Source organism: Fusarium falciforme, chromosome 7 (genome assembly GCF_026873545.1).
Source record: "Fusarium falciforme chromosome 7, complete sequence".
NCBI lineage: Eukaryota > Fungi > Ascomycota > Sordariomycetes > Hypocreales > Nectriaceae > Fusarium > Fusarium falciforme.
The window spans coordinates 2,256,212-2,272,864 of NC_070550.1; the positions used below are offsets into that span (position 1 = coordinate 2,256,212).

General features: G+C 51.7%; 3 protein-coding genes across 3 annotated transcripts; 1 reads left to right on the top strand and 2 right to left on the bottom strand.

Moving 5' to 3' along the window:
* Positions 1-229: 229 nt before the first annotated feature.
* On the bottom strand, positions 230-9,304 carry NCS54_00932200 (Hypothetical protein; the record flags this gene model as incomplete). Its single annotated transcript, XM_053154673.1, has 7 exons — positions 230-811; positions 861-1,193; positions 1,220-1,611; positions 1,665-2,605; positions 2,708-3,488; positions 3,542-8,051; positions 8,111-9,304. 7 exons carry the CDS (start codon positions 9,302-9,304, stop codon positions 230-232), a joined length of 8,733 nt encoding a protein of 2,910 aa, XP_053010648.1.
* A 2,075-nt stretch (positions 9,305-11,379) lies between these two features.
* NCS54_00932300 (Hypothetical protein) lies at positions 11,380-12,771 on the top strand (the record flags this gene model as incomplete). The annotated part of the gene is made up of 1 exon (XM_053154674.1): positions 11,380-12,771. Exon 1 carries the CDS (start codon positions 11,398-11,400, stop codon positions 12,769-12,771), a length of 1,374 nt encoding a protein of 457 aa, XP_053010649.1. The 5' UTR covers positions 11,380-11,397.
* A 1,336-nt stretch (positions 12,772-14,107) lies between these two features.
* NCS54_00932400 (GMC-OxRdtase-N domain-containing protein) lies at positions 14,108-16,056 on the bottom strand (the record flags this gene model as incomplete). The annotated part of the gene is made up of 4 exons (XM_053154675.1): positions 14,108-14,702; positions 14,752-15,548; positions 15,604-15,947; positions 15,996-16,056. 4 exons carry the CDS (start codon positions 16,054-16,056, stop codon positions 14,108-14,110), a joined length of 1,797 nt encoding a protein of 598 aa, XP_053010650.1.
* Positions 16,057-16,653: the final 597 nt, after the last annotated feature.

Sequence of the window (16,653 nt, forward strand, 5' to 3'; positions counted from 1 at the left end):
TAAGTTCACTTGAACCATGACGTCGATTACCTTTATGCACTGGTAGGCACTTTATTCAACTTTGTAAATGTCATTATAGAAACGGAGAGGCAGGCGCGGTAATTGAAGAATACAGCAACTTCCCTAGTCATGGCCTTGTCCCCCTCGCGACATCTTGCATCGCCTTCTTTCACAACTCCTCCTCGGTATATGTGTTATCCACGACGTCTACCCCTCCGTCTCCTTCCTCCTACTCGCTGCCATCCTCGCTAGCATTGCCACCAAGGTTTCCTTTACCGATCTGCAAGCGATCTATGCCAGAGGAAAGATATTCCAAGTCCCCAAGGTTTGCCGTCGAGTTGAAAAAGGCATGTGTGGCCTGGAGAGCCCGGCCCTGACAGACATACCCCATCGGAGTGTGCAGGATATCAGCCGTTTGACGACGATAGGTCAACCACTCCAAGAGGAACTTCAAGGGGTGGTCGATCCAGAGACCTCGCCTAACCGCATCCTTGGAGTCAGACACCTCGCCGATTCCTAGCCACGCGAGCAGCGACTCATACTCGTGGTAGTCAAAGTAAAGGCGCCCGGCAATGATGCCTACTTCGATGGAGACCCAGGCTGGTAATGGGCCTTGCTCCGCCGGTATGGTCAAGTACTGGAGTGTGTTGAACACCTGCATCGACTTTGCAACCGGAGCGGCGTAAGCGATAAGGCGCACACGGGGGTTTTCTACCTGTCGAATTATCGGCAAAAGGAGCTCAGCCTCCTCGGGAGCGACAAGGACAGCAGTGTCGGTCCTTGAACTCCAGAGTATCCACTCAACAGGTCGCTATCAATGTCAGCGTCTTTGACTAGGAAGATTCCCAGGAGTTACATACCACAATATCGTCTCTTGCTTTTTCTCGAATGCTGAACGCGAACTGTCCAGAGACAAACAGCCTAGAAGAAGTCTTCTGAACACCGAAACAGCGTCCAATACTTGTTCTGCCAATTAACATAAAGGCCTGCTCAAAGCGCTGGTCGTGGAATTTTCCAAATTGAACAAAAGCAACGAGTTGGGAATCAAGCTTTTCAAACCCAAACGGGGTAAAACGGGTAGGCTTCTGCTTCTCGCGGACCTGCTCAACCTCAAACTCAACCTCTCTCTCCTGCTCGACCTCCTCAAAAGCTGAAGAATGCACTGCCTTGCCGCTGCTCGAGGATTCGGCTCTCTGCTGGCTCAGCTGTTTCCTTCTACCAAGCGTTGGAAATCAAGTTGTGAAAACTCTGTCGAGTCCAGCTGTCTCGCGCCGTAGAGCTGCTCCAGTGTCTGATCTTCTCGTAGCTGTATGGCACGGAGAAGCTGGTTCCTAGACTCCTGCTTGTGGATATGGTCAAGACCCTTCCAAAGCGCATTTGTGCGCCGGCAAAAGTCAAAGCCTTGGGCCAGGTGCAGCGGCATGATGTTCTCACTCGCCGCGCAGCTCTGCTCAAGCAGCCAATGGACCACGTCTTCGGACGTCACAGGCAAATGCTTTGTGAAGATGCCGTTGTAAGCGCTTCGTAGGCGAAGGATGCTCTGGTACACCTCTGGAGGTGCCACAAATGCCACTGACTGGGTCGAGCCAAGTTGCCTCAATCTCATGGCGGCTGATATGATTAACTTAGCATTGTGATCCACGGCGTCATTGCTAGTCACATACCTTGGACTGTGTGGTCCTTTGTCTGGCCAAGACCCAAAGTCACGGCTGCCCTAGCGGAGACTGGAAGTTTCAAGTCTGTACCACGCGTGTGAGCCTTGTCAATGTAAACGACACAATGCTCGAGGTTGTCCGCAAATGGGCTTGCTAGCAAAGGAACAGCGGCCTTCTGGAAACGGGCGCGAACCATGATCCTGCTTTGATGGTCAAAGTACACCGCGCCTTGAGCTTCTGGGAAAATCTCGAGCCAGGCTGATGCAAGATCGTGGTTCTCCATCTCGAGGATGTAGGCACCAGCATCGATTAGAATTTTGATACCTTCCTTGCGGAGAAGTTCCAGCAGCCCGGTCTCGGTCAAATGCTTCCCGCTCCGATCAGCAGCTTCATAGAATCCCTGATTTCGCGGCTCTAGGAGATAGCTGAGGACCTCTGCATTCGTCTGTACCAAACTTGGCAAGTCGTCCTGCTTGATAGTATGGGGCAAGATCCTCTTGTTGTCATTGGTACCACTGAAACCAGTCGTTAGGTTCTTGCTCGATGACTTGTTAGATAGGAGAGGGATATCCCATCCTGAAGCCTGAAGCTTCACGCTGAACTGCTTGGCATGCTGTGGGAACGCAAAGTTGTTGAGGAAGCAGTTAAGCACATTTCGGTCAAATCTCAACAATTGCCACAGCTCGTCCATCTGCACCTCGTCGTCCATGTCCAGCAAGTTCCACTGCTGTAGACTCGCTGGCAATCTGCACGAGTGGACCAAACGTTCGTAATGCGCTGCTGGATCATCAGACTTCATGATGTGCTGTAGATTCTTGGCGACTTGAACCTTTGACAAACCAGTCTGGTAAAAGGCAAGACAAGTAAGCACAAGAGCCGTGTCTGGATGACCGTACTCTGCAGTCTCAGAAGGGACACCTTTGGCCTCGTAAGGCACTGCAATGGGAGCCCTGTGAGGATGCAGGCCGTACTGTACATTCCATCGCTTTTTCAGGCAGAGGAGCAACACACGCTAAGAGATGAGGCCACGCAGCAAATGAAGCATCTTCCACCCGAATATGTCGTCTGCGAGCGACCTGGCTGCGTTTTTCCAAGTGGAACGAGGGACATCGACGCCCGATACAATCATGCCTATGCCCTCTTGAGCAAGCTGGTTAGTCGGATCCTTCAACTGAGCCTGAGGGAGGCGTCCTTCGCAGATATCTTGCACGAGCAGGGCATTAAGGCTGTCTTCCACTTCTGGGCGTAAGAAATGGATGATGGGGTAGCCTTGGTGACGCCTCCTCACGTCGATTCCGTCTTTGAAACTTGACTGGAGGTAAGATACATGACTCTCAACAAGGGCCAACAGGTCCTCCACTACCCGCCACCGTTGAGGATGACCGTCTATAGCTGCCGGGATACCGCTGGGGTAGATCAACTGAGACTTTGCCGAGAGTGTGAAGTCAGACTCGTCGAGGATGTCACGGCTTGACGTATCCAGCCACCGCTGAATCTCGATCATTTTCTTGGCTTGTTTGTGTTGCCCGTCGGCCAGTTTCTGTATCCCACTCAACTTGAAGGAGAGGATATGCTCGGGCAGGCAGAGCATGACACCTCCTGATGTGCGAATGTCTCGGTGAAGCTTCTGATAGCGATCCATGTCGTGGACGCCTGTCGGAGACCGTCGTGCAAAAGGGATATGACAGACCTGGCGACCAACCAGGCCCCCGATACGGCTCTGGAGAACTTGGGCTGTTTGGAGGAGAAGGGCACGAGGTACCATAAGCCTGCAAATCTGTGTCTTGTCCGCTAGCATCGCCACTGCCATGGGTATGACGCATGAGGTTTTGCCTGCGACTTTGGTTAGATAAAATTCCTCTCTTGTCATGGCCCTAGAAACATACCTTGGCCCATGTTCATCTGGAGCACTGAATTGGACTCTGATGCCGGCCATATAATGGCTCTTGCCACATCTACCTGAGGGGGACGGATGAGTATGTTGTTGTCAATCTCAAGGAGAAGCCACTCTGGATGCTCAAGAGGAGACCAGTTCGAATGATCTTCGTGCTCCTGTTCCTCACGTAACCGCTTCTCATCTCGGCAGAGCTCGGCATCACGCATTCGGACAAGCCTCTGGAGTTTTGTAAAGAGAACACCGTATAACAACAACTCATTTTGCATCTTGGGGCTCGAATGTGACTGGTTACTGTGCCTGAGTTGCTCAAGAAGCATGACGGGCGAAAGACAGGGCCACAGGTTGCCGGCGTCGAGCCATTGGAAGCCGGCTTCACCATCGGAAAGGGAAGCCCGAATCGCGGAGACATGGTCATGTAGGACTTGAAGAGATTGCGCAATTGCCTGACTAAGCCCTCCAGCAAAGGGCATCCGCTTGGGCTTTTTGTTGACCTTGCGGTCGTGGATCAGGGCTTCAAGGGATGCCTCGAGATCGTTTCCGTACTGTTGCCTCGTGGCTTCCGGTGAGGCGGTGAATCTCTTGAAAATCCTGGAGAGTGTTGTCATTTCTTGGGGGACGAGGGAGAAGGTCTTCGGAGCCTTGTCGTCTTTCCTAAGGTTTCTGTTGGCGAAACTGCGAGACAGCTGGTCCATGGTGGCTTGATCCCTTGTAGCATGGTTGAAGTGGATGTCCTTTTTCATCAGGCCGCTTGTGAGGTGAGGTACTTTGAACACATCATTGCTATGACTTGGCTTTAGACTTGTTAGGGTTGCCGGCTTGGAGTTCCAGATCTTGTTTTGTTTCTCGCTTATCGCTGGGGATTGGCGTTGGCGAATTTCCTTGATAGCTTCATCTACCTGAAGAAGATAGACGGACAGCTCAAGATTGTAAGACAGCCTTTGTAGTTCAGGCTGCAAGTTCTCCCAAGCTATCTCCAGGTCGATGCGTTCAATTGAGAGCTCTTGGACCAGCCGCTCAAACTCTCCCTTAGAGAGGTGCAGGCCAGGCCCTTCATGAACGATGAGAGATGCAATCCTGGTCGCTTCTTCCGCTTGCATAGCGTAATATTGGTCGGCTTTGGACTCGAAATCCTCCTCATCTGGTGTTTCCTCCTCCGGCGTTTCCTCCTCTGGCATATCTTCTAACCAATCCTCGTAGGTCAGTTGTTTGTTGAGCACCAGTGCCATCAAGGTTTCCCCTGAGGGGGCTTCAAAGACGTGGAAATCTTTGAATACCAAGGGCTTTGAAGGATCGAAAGAGTCGAAATCTTCACATTCCGGGCGCTTTGGAGGTTCAAAAGCCCTCACCGCCGAGTTCTTGGACAATGCCACAAGCCACGACACAACGGTCATGCTAGTCTTGCTATTAAAGGCCAATAATGCAAGTTGGAAATGCACATCATAAGCCCCCGCAGAGTTAGAGGCTTTACTCCGGTATGTGTGAACCAAGGATCCCCAAAGCTCAGAGATATCCAAGTCTAAGATGGATCTAATGTCCACACCGACGGCCGCTTTGTCGAATCCCCCAACCGTCTCCCATTGTTTCACGATGGACGTCAGATGTGAAAACACATATACACCAGATGCAAGCTCCCGCAGCGCACGAGTGGTCTGAAAAGCTTGGCAGCTTTCTTTTGAAGCAAGACTGGGGGTGGCATAGGGGGAGATGTGTGTGGCCTGTAGAAGGACCGCCAAGTCCATGGGGAAACAGACACGCTCGTAGATTTGTCGCCGTATGCGGCCCCGAAGATACAGGCTTCTGATGGCAGGATCATCACACCCAAATTCAAACTCATCTTCCGTCTCGGGTGTTGGAGCAAACGTCTCCAGGTCCTTTGATCGAAGGGCGATGCTATCAACGAGGGGGGCCAGACCTTCGTGCTGAATCGTCATGGTAAGGCGACTGTCCCACTTGACCTTCTGGTAGACTCCAAGTCCTGGTGGGTAAAGCCACCGTTTGGGAGAGAGGGATCGTATGACGGACAAGAGTTCTTGAGAGGAGCGTTGCAGAGGAGCCCACGGCTGACTCCGAGCAGCAATAAGACAGTGACGTGCCTCTTCGGTCCCAGTGCGACCAGTGAGTCCATCGGGAAGAGGAAACGAGGTCAGTGCGTGCAGCGCTGCTTTTAGGTAGAGGAGGAGTGGCTCTGGCGGGCAGTCAAGTCGGCCCAGGAGCTGGTCGACTGTGAACTTTGCATACAAGCCATCATTCGCGATATTGACGGCCACGTGTATTCCCCTTCGCTCCCAGCGGATGTTGCCAATGGGAACGAGAACGCTCTTGCTGTCAGGATTTGCGATACCACGCAGTTGAAAATGGCTGCATAGCCCGTATAGAGCGCCCACGTCCTGTTGAGGATCAATCTCTGCCCTGAGCTGTTGGCATTGAAGCAGGCCCTTGAAGTTGACTGAGAATCGAATCTCCAGGCGCTTCATTTCAACGGATAAAGGCCCAGCACCGGATGGCTGGTAGATGGTCAGCTTCTCAGCATCTTCAAACCCCTGAAAGATGTGATAGATCCTTTGCCCAACCTCGGATCGAGGCTCGACCAGATAAGTGCCTAAGCTCGGGCCATGCTTGGTCCGGCGCCCTACACCGCTAACAGCCTGGCGGTTATGGACATCAAGGATCCAGTTGGATGGCTTAGGGACCCATATCCGGGGTTTACGGCGCATCTCGACTTTCCCGGTTTGCAGGTTGAGCCAGTGTACACAGTCGTCCACAAGACCTGAGGGAAGATCATAGCCCAAAATGCCTTTGAACACTGTCCGCGGAACGTGCTCCAGCAGAGATCCTCGAAAAATAGCCCGAATAACGACCTTTCCGTTCTTAGAGCCGAAGTGAATCTGGTGCCCCTCGACCTCATTGACCAGCTGATGCTCCAGGAGGTTGGACGGACGCGTCAGCAAGTGCTGCCCGCCAAAGAGCTCCTTGATGGCTTCATCTTCTCTCATCTCGAGAGGGAGTCGACCAAGTGGCTTTCCGTCCACAGTGAGGTGGCCTTGGATCATGTGGTAGTGTATCACTTGGGGGGCTGTCCACTTGGTCCCCTCGACCCGCGCTGTAGCCCACCAAGAATAGGCTTTTGAGGAGATGAACGTCCAGCTAGAGTAGGCCCTCTTCTCGAAGCCCCCGGTATCACTCCACGTCTCATTGATGGCGTTCTCTAAGCAATGAGGGCTCTTTTGGACCCAGCCCTTGATCATGACCCGCATGCGATAGGAAGTGTATATATCTTGAACGAGAAGATGCTTCAGAGCAGGGCTCAGCTCGTCCACACTAAGCAAGAGGTGCTCTTGAAGGGCAATAGAAGCTCGGAAGAAACATTGCACATCCTCGCTACTCAGAGCCGCATGTGGGCCCTGAGAGTCGGCGTATATCGAGAATGTCTGACGACAGAGCAAGGCAGCTCGAAAGGCGTAATCTGAAGACTTGCGAGCGGTTTCACCTTCCGGGGTCACTCGGACCTCGTTGCGCAACTGCACGATCCAGTTGGAGGTGATGTGTCGAATTCTTACCAACAAGTCAAGTGCCTTCTCCTTGAAGCCTGGTAGACATAGGTGATATAGCCGCAGACTGAGAGTGACAATCGTGCCCATGCAGTGAGCTTCTCGACAATTGGATTCTAGAGAAGCCAACCAGGAGGAAAGCCGATCATGTAGTGTCTTGCAGAAGGGTTGTTCATGGAAGACGATGTGCGCCTCCCTCAAAGTCCCACCCTCTAAGATGGCAGGGCCAGCTTGTAGGGCGAGGCGTGTGAAGAGAGTCGTGGTAATCTCACTGCTGAAATTGATGTTGCTAGAAGACAGCTCGATGAGCATGGCCAGCCACCGTCGACCTCGTCCAGAAACGAGCCTTTGATAAGCAGAGAACTCGTGTATGGACATGTCCTGGGGACAGTCGATTTCGTTGGCAATTATGTCGGACGATGTTGGATGATACACCTCCTCTTTGGACTGATCGCAATTCTCATATGGATCAGGAACGCCCTCTAGAAGCCAAGGGCCAAGAAGATGCTGGAACCATGGCGTTTCGGGGAGCTCGTCCTCCCAGAACCCAGACGCTTCGTCGTAGTATGAGAATTCTGCTCCAAACGACCGCAGTATCTCGTGTGGTTGCTTTGGGAGCTTCATCTTGCGGTAATGGGTCTGTGAAAACAGCTTTTTCCGCGACGCCAGTGTGATGGAATACTTATCGGCCGGGCGCTTGGGTGTAAAGTGTTTGAGTTTGTCGAACTTGTTTAGAGCGAGCATAGGATTGGGCGATTGGATCAACGTCGGTGGGCTTCCCAGCAAGTACAAGTTCCACGTTGCTTGTCGATAACCTGCGAGGTATTTGGGGATGAGCAGTTCATACACAATGGCAGCACAGTGGGCGTTGCCCCGTCTGTCTCGTCGGACGGGAGAAAATCCTCGTGGATCATAATTTTGAGGGCTTTCCGAGCTCGCAGTTTCTTGCATCTTTGGCAGCCCTTTGTTTCCCTTCTCCCACGAGGAAGTCGAGTGCAAGTGCAGGATACATCCTGGATCTCCTGTGTAAGTTCGCGGTACCGCTCGGTCAGGTCTTCTAGCTCTGATTCCTTGGACTTTCTACACTCTTCTGAAGCTTTGTCGATCTTCTCGACTAGGTCCACCATGGGAAGCCCAGCTGAGGTGTTGTAAACAAACTGATATGCAAATGCTGGCTCACATCTTGGGTTGCTGAAGATTGTTCTACCGCGCTTGGTGTGAGCTTTCACGCGGGCCGCAATATACTCCTGGACACGGGCAAGTTGTTCCATCTCTTCCATGGCCATTAGGCAAAGGACATCTAATGCGTGCGGGATAAATACAGGGTGGTAGTCTTCGAGAAGAGGACATGCGGCAACGGCTGCTTGGTCCATGTCCACCCAAAGTTTAAACAATCTTAGGAGGTATTGGCTCATCAAGAGGGGGCTGTCTCTGTATGTGTTCTCAGCCTTCTTTAGATAATTGTTGATCATCGTCGATAACTCGATGCATACTTGCTGTGAAGCATGTGAAGATGACTTGATTGGCCTTTTGAAGTCGTCCTCGCGGTGAATGAGTGGGGTGTACCGAGCTGTGAGCTGGTTGACCTGCGAGATTGTGCCTTCTTGCAGAGATGGGAGGTCAAGTCGCACTCCGCGGTTCGTATTTCCAGATCCCTGTGAGAGAAGGTCAAGCAGAATTGCACCGCTGTTGGGCAATCTGAGAGACAGATCGTTCGTTGATGCACGTCCTGGAAGGAGAGGAATTGGGCGAACGATGCTCGTCTTGTAATTCTCCCACTGGGTAACAACCTCCCGCTTTGCACGGCCAACGATCCCTTCAAAGAAGGCTCCTGTAGCGTAGAAAAAATGCTCGTACGCCAGACGCAGAGTATCTGAAGCAGCCTGCTTCTCCGACTCGAGCTTGGCAAGACGACGGCACAGCTTTGCCTGGAGAATCATTGTCATCTCAGGGTGCAGAGTTTCAACACATTCTCCAAGTAGATTAGCTAAGACAACACAGATGATGAACTTGTAGTACACCCGGCCAATCCTCTCATCTTTGGACATGGCGCAGAGGAGTCGTCCAACTGTGACACGGAGAACAAGCCAGTACGGGGAGCGTCTCCATGGTGTTTCAGATGAATCCAGGACATAGTCATCACGGACTCTTTTGCGAACCTGGCGAACGGTGACAGATTTTCCCAGGCCCTCCAGCAGCGACATGAGCATATCGTTGACAAGGGCAGGCTCGGGATAATCTCGAGCTTCAACAACCGACTGGCCTCCTTTGTATGCTCATGCAGCAAACTGATCAAAAGCCTCGGAACTTGATTGCTCGAGAAAGTCAGCCAAGTTTTGCTGGAACGATGCGTCATTAAAGACGTGAAGCGGTACTGAGACTGCACGGCTGGGAAAGTCCCAGGTGAGGGCATGGTTTGCGTTGAGAACATCTCGCACAGGCGCAGACACCTGGAAAGACTCAAAGATGATGTTTTCATCACTATAGATATCAAATCAGGTCAAAATGTCGTCAGTGTGTAGCCCGTAGGGGCGTGTAGGACGTACGGAACATCACGGTGAATTACAAGCGCGGCATTCTGCTGCGCAACGTGGAGAGCAAGCCAAATTGGCGCCTTGCTCTCCCTCTCGGCAACGGTTCTGAATCCCTCCAGCAGGTCGTCGCCGCCTAAGAAGCCCTGGTCCAGGGTCCTGGTAGCCCGCAAAGACGCATCCAAAGCGTCCCAGATCGCGGGGTTTCCCACATGCCGCAAGGTGGACAAGGCTTCGTGCAATCGTTCCCCGAGATTCTCGGCCAGCTCGGCGTTATCGCCATCGAATTTGCACGGAAGTTTGGGGGGAAGGACAAGGTGGTGGAACAGTCTCCACGAGAGGAGATTGCTCAGAATTCATGATTGCATTTTACTGTGCCAAATTCCAGCAGAAGAAGACGCGTGCTGGACGTTGGGCTTATTGAAAGGACAGACTGGAAGTGGTTTGAACCTCCAGGGAGGAATTGAGACGCGACGCGCTGGAGCACGACACGAAGTCCCGTGACCTCCGGTACAGTGTGAGACAAAAGAGGAGGAGACAACGCCTACTGCGTTTGGGTAGAGTTTCTCGATGCCCAACGGGATTGTGGAGTATCGAGGTTGCCTGGTCAAATGAGTGTTCATTCCAGCCCTCCTTAGAGACGCAGGGCCTACGATCAGCGAGGGGGAATCGTTACACGTCGACCAGTTAGTGCTGACTCTCAAGGTGATAGTGCCTCATCCTCCAGGTTTCACTGAGAGTCCCGTCTCGATTCACGATGAGCGCCAAATCATGGAGAAGGGCGATGGCCATCCCGGACAATCCGTCCTCTATCGGCATTTAGAAGACTTGCTCGCTTCCCTAGGGTCATATATTTCATCCTGGTGATCGCATCTCTCTACAGTACTGAGCACACATAGCTAGCTATGGTCGGCCTCCCTCATCTCGTATCCGATTGCGGCCAACGTGCGTCACACAGCTAATGCAGCCACACGCGCTTGATAGCAAGATAAGGTGAGCATGCAAAACTAATTGGAGGGATTGTGTTCTTGATTTATGGAAAAAGAAAGCTGGTGAGTAAGTTTTCTGACGCGAAAGCGAGATTACTTTGCGCACATTTGGTCGTGGATTCGTATCCATATGAGCATATATACTCCCCTCCACCAAGGTTATCTATCAGAGGGATAATAATAGGTAAATAATATGAAATAAAATGATATGAATATTTCTTTTCATTATAGGATTTCTTTTCAAATTATTTTCTATGAATTATTATTAGATATTAGAGGCCTTTAAGAACAGTCAGGTCACCCTCTACACCTTCAATGTTTCCCCGCCAGTAGGGAGGGGACATGCTCAGTGCAGTTAACACATAAAGATGCAAGTTTAACCCCTGAAAAGTCCCGAGCCACTGATATTTATCTATTATCGTCCCCCAAGGGTCCTAGCGATCCTCGGTAGAGCCTCATCCAAGGCCACCGTAAGTTGCGCATACCCGGCCATTCCGCGGCACCTTTCTGTCAGAGATCAATTGGAAGCCCGCCTTTCTTAATACTTACAAGCGATATCCGGGAGCGGTTGTGCCGAGCCCTTTCCCCAAATTGTGGCGCGCTTGTCTAGCTTATAAGAGCTAGTCTTGGCGATTTCTTGTTTCAAAGATCGAGATCAGTACTCTCAGGGTGCATCTGTCGCTTCATACGTCATAGACCTGGGAGTGATAAAAACACGTTCGAGCCAGTAAAATTGATCACCAGACTCCATCCTCAAGTCTGACCCCCATAAACACCATGTCTCGTCTTTTGGTTGTGGTTGCTACCGCGATTTCCCTTGCATCTGCATTTCAGCAGCCGATTCGGGCTCGTGATCATTCTCAAGGCTACCAATTCGATCCCCTCCTCCACCTGCCAGGAATATCGCCATATTTCGATGCCGTTGGGTTCGGGCTCGCACACGCCGCCCCAGAGGGATGCACTGTCGACGTTGCTTCTTACCTTATCCGGCACGCGTCAATCTATGCTAACGACGCCGAGTATGAGGACTACATCAAACCATTTCTCTTCAAGTTGGAGAAGCATCGTGGGGGCTTCTCAGGTCCCCTTAAGTTCTTCAACAAATGGTACTCTCCAATTGACGAAAAGCGCCTGGAAGATGTCACTCCTGCTGGGAAGCTTGATGCCAAGCAGGTTGGGAGACATCTGATGAAGCGATACCGGCACCTGGCATTGTCGGTCAAGCGTGTCATGGCAGATACTAAAGCAAGGACCTATGATACTGCCAAGGCCTTTGTCGACGCATTTCCCAATTCTGGAGACATCGAGTTTGTCCGCGCCGACAAGGAGAATCTCAACAACGCTACTCGCGCTCTTCTTCCGCACAAGGCTTGCTCAGAATTCTCAAAAGACCCTGGTACCAAGGAACAACACGAATTCTTAAATGTCTACGGCAAACAAGTCTCACGTCGCCTTAGCCCCTACACCCCTGACGACTATGACCTCGACCCCAAGGATGTCTTTGCCCTCCAGTCAATCTGTGGTTATGAATCGGCCATTCGTGGAAGGCGTTCACCGATGTGCGACTTGTTCTCTGATGCAGAATGGCTGTCGTACGAGTATGCCTGGGATATGAAGTACGCGTACATGGTCGGACCGCTCAACCCTCTCTCCAACTATCTTGGTTTCCCCTGGCTTCATTCACAATCTCAGCTCTTCGACGCCATTGACAAAGACCCAGACGCAAACCATAACGAAACAACAGGTTGGCCCTCAGACCAGCGCTTGTTTTTCTTCTTCACGCACCGTGAAGTGCCGCCATTCGTCGCCACAGCACTTGGCATCTTCAATTCATCCTCACATGAAGGCTATGATGAATTCCCGACTTCGCATGTCAACCATGTGAGGGCATGGAAGATGTCCGATCTTATTCCCTTCCTAGGTCATGTTGGCATGGAAAAAATGACTTGCGATAGACCAGGTGACGACTCGGGAAAGGATGAGTTTGTGAGGTTCATTGCCAACACTGCGCCACGGCCGCTACCGCTCTGTCAAAGCGGGCCTGGTGCCAGCTGTCCGTTTGAGGTTTTTAAAGAGATTGTGAGTGCTGGGATGGAAAAGTATGGAGATTTTGACGAGGTCTGTAAGAACAAGGAACCAGGCGATCTGTAGGGGCTGAGACGATTATCCAAAGGCTTGTGGAGACGCTCGAAACCAGAATTTGATAGATATCCATTCCGTCTGCGCTTCAAATCCTAACTCAATAGCTATCCAAGTTTATCCGTATAACTAAATTAATGGTTTTTTAACATGGGATTTGCGAGGAGTGGGTCAGGAGATACAGCAGGAACCGGAGAAGCATCAGTGATACGAATGACTTCTTGTCCTTTGGGGTGCTCCTTTTACACGACCCCATGGAACATTCGCGTGAAACCTCGAACTGCAGGGGCACGAATTCTGGCACTTGATGGGTTTGTTCTCATGTTGAATGAACTTTTTACGTGCTGCTGCTCGCTAACAGGTCTCTCACAGGGGCGGTGTACGAGGTATTGTCGAGCTGGTCATCTTGGCCGAGATTGAGAAGGTGGTTGGGTTTGGGATTCGTATTCAAGACATATGCGATCTCGTTATTGGGACCGATACTGGTAAGTTTCTCCTGATAGCAATACTGAGGTCCCTAGGGAACTATAGTAATGATGAAATAGGTCGGCTTGTTGCCTTGGGAGACTTTGAGAAGAAATGGCCTTCGAGCGAGGCCATAGATCACTTCTGTCGCCTGATCAGAGGGGCCTTTTCCCTCCAAAAAGTCCTTGCTGTTCCAGGCCTCTCTCTTCTTGCCAAACCATTCTGTCTTTTCAAGTACAGAAGCTCTGGGATAAACGACGCTCTGCACACCGCCTTTGGGAACAACTATCTTTTCGGCCAGATTAAAGGGAGCGAGAAAGCGGGAGATCAAGTCAAAGTTGGTGTGGTCACTTGTACAGGAAAATATACGTCGAGTCTTAGCAATGAGTCTGAAGGAATTCTGGTATTCTTACTACCTTACCTGTCGGAGTACTTCGGGTGATAGTCTAGTGAGCGCGGTCATTGTCAAGGTCTTGGTGATCTCTTGAAAACGCGTCGAGGGTGAGCGGGATTTGCTGCGAGTGAGGACAGCCAGTGTTGTTTGGTGTCTTTGGCTGATCACGTGAGAACTGAGAGTCTAAAGAGACCGTAGGACTTGGGCCAGAACAGGCGTGGGATGGGAAGGGATTGTCCCAAATACTTTAGTGATGTAAGTTCAAACGATCTGTGCTTCCGGAACATCCCTTCGTTGGCTGTCAAAGCAATACGGCAAGGGTCGGTAACTCTCAGCATCACTTCTCATAACCACACCAATCACCCTGTCGAACTCGGAGAGAGACGATAAGTTAAGTCCGGCGCCAAAAATTGGTAGAAGGTAACACTTGGGTAACCTAAGACTTGCAAGACTAGTCGAGCAATGGCCCGCTGCATAAATCTGTTGCTCTCATGACTTGAGTCCCAACTCGCTGATGATAATATCCGCAGCCTTCTCACCAATTACCAAAGCAGCATTCTCCGTGTTGGCGCCCATGTTCTTTGGCGAGACGCTCATATCGGCAATCTTGAGTCCCTGAATGCCATGGACACTCAACTGTTCGTTGACAACGCCGAAACTCTCGCGAGGACCCATCTTTGCCGTGCCCAGAGAATGCCAGGGGCTGGCGACTTTGAAGCGGAGCCAGTCCTCGATAACCTTGTCGTCTTCCGCTGAGTACGTGATGTCTTGAACGTCTTTGAGTGGAGCATCCGTTTCGATGCACGCCGCTGCAGACCCTTCAGGGAAGGGGGGGTGTCCCACAGCCAGCTCACCACGGTACATGGCCGTGCGTCGCATGATTTCACGCTGCTTCTTGTATGCCCAGAGCTGCTTCTTCAGGTCGATATCATCGGCATCAGTAAAGAAGCCAATGTTGAAGTCCAACGGGTCGTCGAAGCTAGGCCCAGTGATGTGTATATGTCCACGTGAATACGGGTAGGCCGTGATGTTGAGTACTGTTGCATACTGCCCTTCAGGAATGGCTGAATGATCTCCGAGAAAGCTGTGCATGTTAGCGTAGTCAAAACAAAGAAGAATCTGATAAGCCCTACTATGACATTAGACTCGTAATCATAAGAGGCCTGTCAAGGTTGTTCTTAAAGTCTCGGTCCCAAGTAGCGCGAAATTCCGGGCCAAGAGCATCAACATCCGCCTCACTTGGCCGAAGCTTGGATGCAACATCGATGCCGTTCCAACCCAGGATTTTATCCTTCTTCGCAATGAGGTTAGGAACATCGGCTCGGCCACTGAGAATTCCGTCCAGCGTCTCATGCGGCTCAAGGTTCGTCCTGTACGGGTGGATGGTTGCATTGTGGTCCTGGTACTCGCGGCCAACGCCTGGCAAGTCCATCACAAGTGGCACGCCCGCACGGTTGAGCACCTCGGGGTCACCAAGACCAGATCTCTCCAGAACCAAGGGCGTTCCGAGGGCACCGCAAGACACGACTACCAACCGACGCGCCTTGACGGTAAGTTTCGCGTTTGGAGTCTGAGTGGAGATATACTCAACCCCAACGGCTCGCTTCTGATCGTCGATCAAGACACGGACGACTTTGGACTCGACAAGAACGTGGAGGTTCGGATGTTTTCCGTCCTCTAGCTTAGGATGAATGTACCTATGGGCCGTGTCTTGACGCTTGCCATCAGGAGACATGTACCGTAGCCAAGGGCCTATGCCATTGTTGGCATCCAACGTTTGCAAGTCATTGACTTTCGGCCAGCCAAGCTTCGTGGCAGCGCCAATGAAGTCTTCTGCGGACTTGGGGGCAGGGAAAGGACCGTCCGACACGTGGATAGGCCCGTCATGGCCGTGGTGATGACTCTCACCGCTGCCATGATACGTTTCGAACTATTAAGATGAGATCAGCCTCTATTAATGCCTGTTACGAGCACTTGTTGGTCACCTTGTTGAGATAAGGCCGGAGCTCATCTGCTGACCAACCCTTGGCCCCCCAAGAGTCAAAGTCGGACCTCTGAGCCCGGGTGTACATGAGAAAGTTGATTGACGAGCCTCCGCCCAAAGTGCCACCAGAAGCCACGACAACCTCGCGACCGGCAAGTTGGTCAGCCTTTTTGCTCTTGTAGAAGAGGGTTGCCTTGCTGGTTGGCTTGAGGTGCGACAGGTAGAGGGCCGGGTAGACGACCTGGGGCACATTGTGGTTGTTTTGGCCTCCCTCAATGACCAGAATGGACAAGTTGGGGACAACCTCGGCCAGTCTGGCCGCAACGATGCATCCTGCCGTTCCGCCTGTTCCAAGTTGAGCGGTTGTCTCAGTTGAGCCATGGTGTCACTTACCTCCGGCAACAATGATGTCGACCTCTTGGGTCTCCTTTGGGATCTCAGTGTACAACCCCATGGTGTGCTGGAACTTTTTGAGGCTCAACAAACAATGTGGGCGGAAGAGAAGAAATAAAGAGAAGAGTGCTGACCCTAACATGTACGCTGGCCTTGATGTCTTGTACTCCAGTCCTAAACAGGCTAGCAAGCGGCTGCTCCCAACATACACTGCAAGAGGCCAATCCCAATCTTGCTAGGCTAACCGGCACCTCGACGAACCTGAGCGTGGCGCGACAAGTCAGCTTTGGCGCCCCTTTCGTGTCCAGTTGTGACGCGAGTTGGTTCAGCCACCAGGCGCCATCGTGTTCGAGGTTTGCTACACGGTCAGCAAGGATTCCGACCTAAGAGAGATTACCGAATCATTCAGCCCTGTCAGCGCAGATCATTGCTTCTGTCACCCCTGAGTGCAGAGGGGATTCAGGCATGAGCCAACCAGGCTTCAAGATGATCCCGCTAGCTTCCGCAAGCAAGTGGAGCGCCCGACATTGGTTTTGCGACAAACCACGGCCAATCAATTGCCATCAGGCTCTTGGAATTCCGAGCTTGGTCAGTCTCTTGAGTGTCACCCATGAAAAGCTAGGTGAATTCACATCACGAAGCATCTCTTTTCAATGGT